The following is an 11,132-nucleotide window of genomic DNA, read 5'->3' as shown; positions in this document are numbered from 1 at the left end:
ACCACCATTTCTTCAACACCATCTTAAGTTCAGACAATGAACAGGTCATTAATAAAAGACCCATACTACATATAGGCAGGGGTGAGATCCTACTGGTTTAACAACCGGTCCGCTGAGCACGCGCTTCACATGTGCAGTTTAGAGAAAGCTCTCCTTCCACATGGCAAGGAAAACCGCTGAGGCACAGCAATCCAGTGTGTTGCGCCAATCAGCTGGGCTTTGGAAAAAGGAAATATAGGCGAGTATAACGCGGGCAGGCAGGCCAACTTCAAATTCGGAGCAAACCAGTTCACTCCCAGCTGCTAGTCAGAGCTACCGGTTCACCCGAACCGGTAGAATTTCATCCATGCATATAGGAATGCAAATTAAAAAATAAAGAGAATACAAATAAATACATCCTAATAAAGCTTTCCCTTTTTCCTGGTTGCACTGCAACATTTGTATAATCTGAAGAAATTTGTTTAAAAATAATTTGAAATCCTGCTGTTATTGACCATCTGTCGCCTGGAGCCATCTTGGAACGTCTTCAGGGCTGCCACAGCGATACTGGATAGAACTGTGGGAAAGGGAGGGGAGTGTAGAGATAATGGGGGGGGGGAGGATATGTAGCAGTGGTGGGTTGCAGGCAGTACGCCCCAGTACGGGCGGAACCAGAGCCTGCCCGGAGCACTGGGTACTGTTCTGGGAGGGTGCTCCGGAGAGTCCACCCGCCTTCCTTACCTGTTTTTAAACACTTTGGTGCTTCCACATACATGCATGGTGCGCACAGCACCTGCACGACACTCCACTGAGCAGCTGGAACGTTGCGGAGGCATCGCTGGATGATAAGATGAATGTGCGTGTGCGCACTGCACACGTTCAAGTAGAGGACACCCGGCCCCGTTGCAACTATACCAGTTGCAACGGGATCTGGAACCCACCACTGATATGTAGCCAAAATAACATTCTTCTGGGAACCAAGGATACTCTCACCAGCACCTGAAGAGGCATGGATGAGAGCCATTCAGTTTTGGGAGGGTGGCCTGATCGGGGCATGTGATGGTTGTGTGCAATGCAGGGAAGAACTTTGGATTTTGAATTGGGTAGGGAAAACCTGGGGAGAGTCAGAGTTAGCTGTGCCAATATGACATACATCTATACTTTGAGGAAGCCTCTGGCCTTGGGAGTTTTGATTTCATCTGGGCTATTACTTGGAACCCTGACACTACCTTCTCAAAACATTTAAAATAACTCAGAACAAAACCATAAAAATATGTTTTTCAAAGTTTCCATATTTCCTGCCCACCTGATTCTGTTCTGCTTAGTAGCAAGATGAAAGTGTCTAGTTTAAAATATAATTAAATTGTCCTTAAAAGGGAAAATCAGTAAGGGAAATACAAGGAGCAAAGTGTAATTGCAACCTGGTTTTTTTTCATGAAATAGGATATTAATTTTGCTACATGAAAGACTCAAAAGGGAAATTGTTGGAATTCATTCCGGGTGTTTGCATGCAGGGCAGTTTCTACTGTCTGAAACACACATACACAGGGATGCAAAAACATCGCACCAGAAACATCTTTCTGGCCTAACGGTCAGGACTCACTATGCAGCCTCATGTAACAAGAACTATGTGAGCCAGCTACTCCTACACATGCCCTTTCTCCCCCCTATGCTGTGCTGTAACTTTCTATTCCCCCTCTCCCCCTCCCAATGCCATGCAGCTTGTAACCTTATGTTCCCCCTTTGCCCACCCTTTGCCATGATGTGATTTTCTATTGATTTATTTGTAGAATGCTGTGAACTTTTCATTAGTTTACTTGTACCATGTGTGATTATATATGCCTTTTGATACGCTCCTTTTTGATGACGCTGTAACTAACTTTTTCTAATAAAAGAGCCCTTTGATGATCATTCGAAGCTTTTGCTCATCCCGAGGAATTTTGTCTGGTGTTTTCCTTTTGATTAGGCAAGGACACATGAGCAGCCCACCAGTGTGGCGACAACGCCGCAGGAAATATAGTTGCATTAGTTCTAAATGCACTATAATATATGAGAAATTACTATGAAATATAATTTTTCCTAATTCTCTTGTGGCCCTAATAGTACAATATTTAGGAAGAAAATTAAGTCCTGTTATCTACAAGATTTTATAAAGATGTGCATGGATTATTTAACATTCTAAGTGCACAATTTAACATTCTAAAATATATTTCCTGTTATGGTAAATGTTAGTTGACATACAAAGCAGTTAAAAAAGCAAGAAAAATACATTTATTAATTTATTAACCACAGCATACATTATTTTAAATAAAACAATTTTGAAAAAAGGCATAGTTGTATTGAGTTTAATTTGTGCACATTCAACTATTTTTGACACAGCAATATTTGCTTTAAGAAATTTTGGCTTAAAGGCATGTTCTTAAGATAAATCTTTTTCAAGACTGTCTTGTTTCCACCCTATTTTTATTACCATTAACTATCATGGCCAGAAAATATATAGTTTGTCACTCAATTGTTTCTCAATTGTTTCTTTGATGCCCATTTTTAAAAAAAAGCACATCTGGCATGTTTAATTGCATCATTAGGAAGGTCGAGAACATCAGCAAGTTGAGGATTAAGAGAGAGTTTTGCTTGGTAAGGCATACAGCGAAAACACAAACATTTTTATCCTCTCAAAATGTGACTGAAAACAAAAAGTGACCCTTTCAAAATCTACTAAATAGTGTCTAAATGTTAATTGCTTATAGTTCACAAGCCCTTCCCACTGCTGCCTGACTGGCCAGTAGAAGGAACAGATAAAATAAAGCCCTGACAGCACACAGTGGTATAGACACTGATGTGATATCAGACAGATTTGGCATTTAGTGTGAAATTTGTATTCCCCAAAATGTCAGCTCTCAGCCTAGATGGCATGAGCCAGATGATAAGGAAGGATGTTTGCTTATTCCCAAAGAACACTAAGTTTCTAAAAATCTTTGGCAGGACTCAAAAAGCCCACTATGATATCTTCCTCTGCTTTTTCTTTAGACAGGCATCTAAGAACACTGCTATACAAAATAGCAAGTAAAACCCAAATTTTAGATCACATCATTTCAAAGGACAGCTTCTCCTTGCATCTTTTTATTATCTTTTTATCTAATAGACAACAATACTATGGTATTCTTAACCCTTCATTACTGGCACAATTTAAGAAAATGGGACATAAATTTTCAACATGATGATCCATTTGCCATGAGAACACAGTGCCCTTCAGATATTTAGTAAGTCCTAGCAAGAGACTGCTGTGGACATCTCCCTTAGAACTCAATCTGGTTTAATTTTTTGTTTTTAATAAAAGAGACACCAAGGAAAGTTGCAAAGCGAAGTGTCAACCTCGAGTATCACCTTTACTCTTAGCGTCACACAGTCACAGAAGCAATCTGGAAAGTACAATTGCAGCCAAGTGTTTCCTTAGAAATGTACACATCTCCACAAGAAAGCATCTTGGTCAGTTTGCCTTCTTGTAAATGACTGGCTAAGGTTGTAAAGGCAGGCATTTTGTGAACAGTCACAATCCGAAGGCAGATGTTGGCATGGCCTCAACATTCCTCATGCTTCTGCTGATCTAGAAAAGTTGGAAACCCACCAGAGAGAACCAAGACTTAGACACGGATAGTTCAGCATGCTGGCTAAGAAAAACATATTCAAGTCAAAGTTGCCCATACTCCCAAATTAACAGTGTCAACTTTAGAACTTGAAGATCACAAAACAAACACTGAGTACATTGAACCCATTTTACAACTTCCTTAATTTCAAACTAACAATTACAGAGCATATCCATCCTGGCTTTATTTCACTTGTGTTTTAAAAATATTTACTTGAAACAAAATCCATTTCAGCTTTCCAATAGCTAAAATAACATGTAAACAGATAATCTCACACTTTCACTGAAAGATCTAGAAGCTTTCCATGATAGAAGCCGGACATGTATATTTCAATCCCCACCCCCACTGTGTCTTCTAAAAGGTTTATGATCATTCTGGTATTGCAAATTGAACACAATCTTTGTAAAACTGATTTTCAATTTTCTTAACTCTTCATGTTAAGCCCTAAAGATATAATTTGCAATACTTTGCTTTGCAATTAGAAAAAGAATTCATCATTTAGTTCTCTCACATTGCAGGTTATCATTATTTCAAATATAAGCAGCTAACGCATTCTGTAACATTTTCAAAATGTCATTAAAACCAACAAGAATAATTTCTTTTGAAATCATCAAAGATGATTTCTTTTTAGTGGCAGCCAATCTGCAAAATATCCTGGTGTAAGTAATGTAAACTAATATACTGCTGAATACTATCTTTGCAAAGACTTTTGCATACAACAGCTACCTGAAATAAACAAAGGAAAAAAGGCTGGCAGTCGTCACACACTTCTGTCAAGTAAAATGTGAGGAGGGGAATTCAATTCTGTAAGAAAAACAGCTTCTATGGATAGAACTAGGAAAGGGTCAAATAAATCTCTCCATTCCACACCTCCCAGGCACAAAGTTCTTGAGGACTAGGGGAAACTTCTAGAAATGATTTGGGAGGAAAGCAAAGGAGAAGATTCTATCCCTGAGTGGAAAAACACTTGGACTTGTTTGTATAATATTGGGTTTATACACTATTGTGAACAAAATGTTCCCATTATCTTGAAACTATTCATGCATATGCTTTAGAGACTGCAAAAACGAGTAAATTTTCATAATGCATGAATATTGCTGCACTTGAGATGTAAAGATTATTATACTCCTAACACAAATACACAGTTAAATTTTTAAAGGAATGATCTTGTGATATTTTGCTATCTTAGGACCTACTCAATGGAGCACCTGTCCTTGGGAGTAAAAAAACAATTAAGCTAGCCAACCCTCAACTGCATCATTATTTCTGCTTGTGGTAGGCCTATCCAAAGCACAAGCAGGCAGTTAATTATATTTAAGTCTACATGCTTGGTGCTCGAATGGGATGGGGGAATACTGGGAACTCAATAGCCAGTTTGGTATGATACAAGAAATGCAATGGTAAATAGAAACATGGTAGAAGTATGAATATTAGAGTGTAATAGAAGAACAGTAATGAATCCTACTTCAAACATGCAGAATTAAAAAAAATTAAAGTTCTTTCTGAATACAAAAGTGTTATTAAATTTTTTTGGATATCACACTGGAGTATGACCAAACATCTTTAGATTAACCTTTATATTATTTGCTTTAAAAACTGAAAGGGTTCCAAGGTATTTTGTTGAATCAGTTGTATACTACTTCCATTGAAGTTTATACTTTAATATTAATACCAATTGCATTTGACTCCACCTTCATTTAAAAAGCATTCTGTGGAATCAAGCTTTTAAGGGCTAATAATTTGTTGGTCTGAGATACAAACCAATTATATTTCATATTACAAGATGTAATAAATGGCAAAACAATGATTTTTCCAAGAGTTTCTCATTCAGAAACAAAAAAAAGAAGTCATTTCAATCTTGGTTTCCCAAATATATGTAAAGAGCTATTTTCACACTAGAATTGATGCAGCTTATTTCTTTATGAAGAATTTTGAATACTCTCAATGACATCTTCAATCTTCTAACAAAACAGTACGCAGGGCATCTTCTGTATTGATTAATATTGATGCTATTGCTCCATCATTAAATTCAAATGAAGTTCCTCCATCTACCACCATACAGGCATCCCAACAACGAGAGCGAATGCAAACTCTGAAAATACATTACAGAAAAATACTTATGACAAATGATCAAGTGAATAATTTTAAATACATATAACAAAAATTAGAAGCAACACATATTTGATAAGGCATTAAGATGGAATAATGTGGTCATTTAATATGGGAAATGGAATGATGTTGCTAAACTACAGATAGTCCTCGACTTATAACAGTTAATTTAATAACCATTTGAAGTTACAACATCACTCAAAAAGTGACATGACCATTTTTCATATTTATAATGATTGCAACATCCCCATGGTCACATGATCAAAATTCAGAGACTTGACAACTGACTTATATTTATGATGGTTGCAGTGTCTCAGGATTATGTGATCCCCTTTGGCAAGGTTTTGACAAGCAAAGTCAGGGAAGCCAGATTGACCTGTTACTAATTTAACAACTGCAGTGATTCACTTAACAACTGCGGCAAGAAATGGGTCAAAGGTCACTTTAAAATGTCTTGCTTAGCAACAGAAATTTGTGGTCTTAAGTTGATGTAATGGAAAGTCTTCTAGCAAAGTTCTGGTCTTGTTACAGATAGGAATGCCTAAGAAAATATTCAGGTTGAGAGACATTCTTGAGGAGGAACGATTTTAGAATTCTATAGTATCACAAAAAGAAACAAGCCTCAAGCAGAACAAGGACCTTACTCAATTATAAAACAAAATTTGTTTAGAGAGCCCTTTCACCTATTCTGTTGAAATAACACATTTCATTATTTTTTTCCAAACTATGGTAGGAGAAAATAATGTATACAACATTTTCAGTGAATATCTTCATGAAACATTAATTACAAATGGAACCGTATATCATTGCAAAGGTAGCTTTTGGGAAAGAAGCATGAAACATACTTTTTCCTGTAAATTGTAAAGAAATACTTAATTGACCAAAATTATAATACTCTTTTTACAAAATGCATCATCATTTTAAAGGACATATCATATTTTTTTGGAGTATAAGATGCATCGTAGTATAAGACGCTCCAAGGTTTTGAAGAGGCATTTTTTTTAAAAAAAAAGTAGATAGGCAGACAGAGGGAGAGAGAGGGAAAGAGAGAGAAATAGAGTAGGGAGGGAGGGAGGGAGGGAGAGAGGGTAGGTAGGTAGATGTTTCCAGGTGTATTTATCCATGTGCTGGAAAGATAGATAGAGGGATAGAGAGAGAGAAAAAAATACAGTAGGTAGGTAGGTAGAGAGAGAGTAGGTAGGTAGGTAGGTAGGTAGGTAGAGGGATAGAGAGAGAGAAATACAGTAGGTAGGTAGGGAGAAAGAGTAGGTAGGTAGGTTGCTAGGTAGGTAGAGGGAGGGAGGGAGGGAGGGAGAGAGAGAGAGACAGAGAGAGAAATACAGTAGGAAGGTATGGAGAGAGAAAGGGTAGGTAGGTAGATGTTTCCAGGTGTATTTATCCATGTCCTGGAAAAGGAAATCACTGACAACCTGCAGCACCTAAGACTCAATGTAATTCTCATCAATCACTCTAACTAAAGAACTTTCCAAAAAGGGGAAAAAAATTTTTTTGCACTCTGCAAACCTCCCCAAAACGGCCTCAAATAAAAGACATGAATAGACTTGTGGGGGATTGCAGAGTGCTCCTGGGGGGTGAAATTTTGCCCCAAAATGAGCAAAAAACGGCCCATTTTCCACAAAAACTGGCCCGTTTTATGTGAAACAAATTGCATGCATAGCCTTATGGAGGCTTATAGAATGCTGCTGGGGGCTGGAGGGGCAAAAAATAGCCAATTTTTTTCTCATTTCTGCCGTCCCCAGCCCCTACCAGCTCTCTGAAAGCCTCCATAAGGGTATGCACGGCATTTTGGTGAAGGGGCATGGCTTTGGGAGGCAAAAAAATGCTGTATTCGATGTATAAGACACACCCAGATTTTCAGCCTCTTTTTTGAGGAAAAAAGGAGTGTCTTATACTCCGAAAAATACGGTACTTTTCAAAAACCATAACTGCTATTATTTTTGCTTCCACTGGAAGAAATAATCTTCGATGCATTTCTTATTTGTTTGCTCTCATTTAAGTCAACTATATTTTGCTTTTTGATTAAAAAGGGTCCTTTGTGAAGGGCTACAATGCCTGCAAATTTCCTACATACCTTATACTATAAAGTGATAAGAATTTACTGAATGCAGTTTGCATTAAGTCCCAAAAGGGACTTCAATGGACACAAGAGAACAAAGATAGCACCTGTCTGTAAGCTTTTTAAAGCAGCTAATTATTTTTCCATTGTTTGTGTAGCTACCTCCTGCAGCTCCACATGATCCAATAAAAGATCCATGTGCTTTATTTTTAAAAGTTGTAAACAAGTGCTATACTTACACTCATGAAAATTCAATTGTTTTGTATTGGTCAGAGCTACTACCTTACCTTACTGATTTTAACTGATAGTTAATAAAGACAATTAGCTTTGGATTTCCAAATTAAAATTCAGATTCCAACATTGTATTCAGTGACCAAGAGATCAACTGAAAGCAATTATCTTCCAGATCTGAATCTAAAATAGCTGCTGTTCAAATTATGGTTAGATAAACAATTACTTTTAATACTTACTTTGAAGCAAAACCTCGTTGCCGACTACTTGAAAAAACACGGTTTGAAATGGGTTCTCGTATACTAAAAAACAATCTGGGTTCTTCTGGACTATAGAGCAGTGATTCATTATATCCATTTGTTACTGAAAAAGCAGAAGACAATCAATCAGGTCCTTTAAGTAGCACATTACGAGTTAGTGCCCAAATCATTTTTTTAATATAGTTAAATTTTCTGATTTTATGTAACACAGAAAAGCTGTGAAAAGCTTATGAAGATTATTCTTCAAATGTTGTGGAAATTAACTTGCTTAAATCTGTTATTTTTTAAGTTACTAAATGTTATGTTAGACTGTCCCATCAGAGATTGTGGAAATATGACATATTGGAAGCAGCGCTTGAACTACATTCAATTTATTTGATTTCTATTTACAGATGTAAAAAGGAGTTCCTGCAGATTTTATTCTACTAGTCCTTGCTAACTATAGAAGGTGGTGCTCATCTTCATTTCAGGGCCACTGAGCCAGCGCTATCCGAAAACATTTCCGTGATCCTATGGCCAGCATCAGATCATGGAGCACTGTTACCTTTCCACTGTACTATGTTTTCAAACTGCTAGATTAACAGGAGCTGAAGCTCATCCCATCATGTGGTACTCAGGTTTAGAATCTAGGCTGCTGGATACCATCTTAAAGCCCAGCACCAACCGCCATTTTTACTTACAGATGTAACAACCTTTAAATTAATATGAATGCTTGTAAGTTAAATGCATAAAATAATGTTGATTATTTCTGTAACTCTGAAATTCTGAGCAAAATTGAAGAACAAAACAAATTGGTAAACCACAATGATTAAACACTTTAAAGATAGGCCTCACCTTTCTGTATTAATTCCTTGTTCAACGGAAGCTTTAAATTCTCATAACTTTTAGCTATTAAACCAAAAGAAAATTGTTTGTTATAGAAAATTATATATTGCATTTGCTAGACAATGTGACAAAAAACAATACTCAATTATTCTTACAAAAATAAGAAACAAAATTCTAAAAGACACTTCTATTTCTGACCAGCATCTGACCAAACAATAAGGGAAATACATAGAATACATACTACAGGATAGTCTCTCATCTAAATCAAAGGTAAATATGCATGTTGGTTATATATAGGAAAATGGGGAAGCAATAGGTTTCCCATCCCTGATAAATTTAAGAGCAGTTTCCCAAAATGCATCCTTTGTTCTGATTAGTTGAACAAAAAACTCTGGTTTGGTTTAACAAAAAATATAGTAAAATACAGACTTTATTTTCTAAAGCCATGTACAGTTCTTTAAAAGCTTTTCAAGTTTTACAAGTGTTCTTCTTCAACTTATTTTCTCTGTTACAGATATTAGACTCCTACAATATAAGCACAGTTTTAACAGAGATGTAACTTTTATATCATTTTAGTAGCATTTCAAAATTGTGTTACCAATGCATATGATAAATATTTAGTCTCTGAAGAAAGACAATGTACTTCTAGACTATATCAAGTTTAGATTAAATTAAACAATACTCTAAATGTTTCTTTACATTGTTTTCAATGATGAGCATGTCATTAGGAACTCACCAATCTTAAGAATTTCTTCCACAGCCTGATTTGCTATTTTGTTGATATTAAAAGACCTAAAAGAGAATTTTAAAAAATAATAACTAGATCAACTGTAGCTGGGAAGCCTTTCTCCCTGTCTCTAGAATTTTCATTATTTTAATTAATTAATATTCATTACTATTATTTCTAAAAACAAATGTTTGACTTGGAAGCTGAAGAAAAAAGAATAATGTTGGCTAACAAAGGTTTAACAGCAGTTTGAATAAAACAGAAATTCCCAGAACCCACAACATTGTTCAACCATACAACAAAGTTTTTTTTTTATTTTAAGGCTACCTAAACACTGGGAAATCCTGGAAATTATCAAACCAAAAGGAATTTACTTTCAGTTTGTTTTCAGCAAATTGTAAGCATTTCTTGGGATAATATTAAACATGCTTAACTCTTTATCTAGAAAAATTGGGGGAGTAGTAAAATTTCTGTCAAATAATCCACCAGGTTAAAGAGAAATTATGTCCATTTTTGACTGCTTACAGAATGTGTTCTAGAAAACATTCACTTGAGTTCTAAAATCATAATATTCCATAAGAATAGTAATGTATGTATTTTACAAGTATTAAATATGTTCTTAGTACATGAAAAATTATAATAAAAATCATTATGTACTTAAAGACTAAAATAATCCAAAGAATAAAAGTCCCAAACATTAAAATAAGTTCAACAGAGCTTTTCCCCCAAATGTGTTTTTTTTTCAAATACATACACAGAGTGACATATAAAATAGGCAAGGCTTAAAATAACTCAGTAAATATAAACCCTCTACAACTTACTTCTTGTAACAGCAGTATTGCATATTGTATCAAAATAAATGTACTATATATTATTACTTTTGGAAGATTTCCACAGATAAGTGATATGACAGAAGCACACCAAACTTACCAAGCTTTTGATCCAGTTCCAGTGCATATATTGAGACCTGAGCTTTTTTGTTTCTCCCATGGACCATCATCAACTGATATTTCATAATAAGAAGCCCTATGAAGGGAGAATTTAAAACTGGGTTTGCAGGACTTATAGTTCACCCTGAATAAGACAGAACACAGCCTGACATCAGGCATGTACCAGTCTAAAAAGGCTAATTTCAAACATGGCTGAAAATTTTACTACTGAATTTGTATGCAGCAGTTTTAAAAAGCAGATTTTAAAGAATCAAGATATATTTTTGATGGATAGGATTTTTTAGATCAGTTTTCAAAACTCCAGCATGTTGTTAGTACAAGAGCAAGCCA

At 35.8% G+C, this 11,132-nt stretch overlaps 1 protein-coding gene across 3 annotated transcripts in view; it reads right to left on the bottom strand.

The window, feature by feature from the left end:
• Positions 1 to 2,245: 2,245 nt before the first annotated feature.
• Positions 2,246 to 11,132, bottom strand: part of NADK2 (NAD kinase 2, mitochondrial) — a 29,883-nt gene continuing 20,996 nt past the window's right edge. For 2 of the 3 annotated variants that reach the window (XM_032214742.1, XM_032214745.1), the window contains 5 exons: positions 10,783 to 10,926; positions 9,862 to 9,917; positions 9,135 to 9,188; positions 8,280 to 8,403; positions 2,246 to 5,715 (listed from right to left, as the gene is read on the bottom strand). In XM_032214742.1, the coding sequence (XP_032070633.1) occupies positions 5,577 to 5,715; positions 8,280 to 8,403; positions 9,135 to 9,188; positions 9,862 to 9,917; positions 10,783 to 10,926 (517 nt within the window). In that variant the 3' untranslated portion in view covers positions 2,246 to 5,576. The remainder of the gene's footprint in view (positions 5,716 to 8,279; positions 8,404 to 9,134; positions 9,189 to 9,861; positions 9,918 to 10,782; positions 10,927 to 11,132) is intronic. The other variant, XM_032214743.1, reaches the window with a different exon arrangement.

This window comes from Thamnophis elegans, chromosome 3 (genome assembly GCF_009769535.1).
Source record: "Thamnophis elegans isolate rThaEle1 chromosome 3, rThaEle1.pri, whole genome shotgun sequence".
Classification (NCBI taxonomy): domain Eukaryota; kingdom Metazoa; phylum Chordata; class Lepidosauria; order Squamata; family Colubridae; genus Thamnophis; species Thamnophis elegans.
Note: the sequence above shows the minus strand (reverse complement) of the source record. Positions and strands in the feature narration are given on the sequence as shown.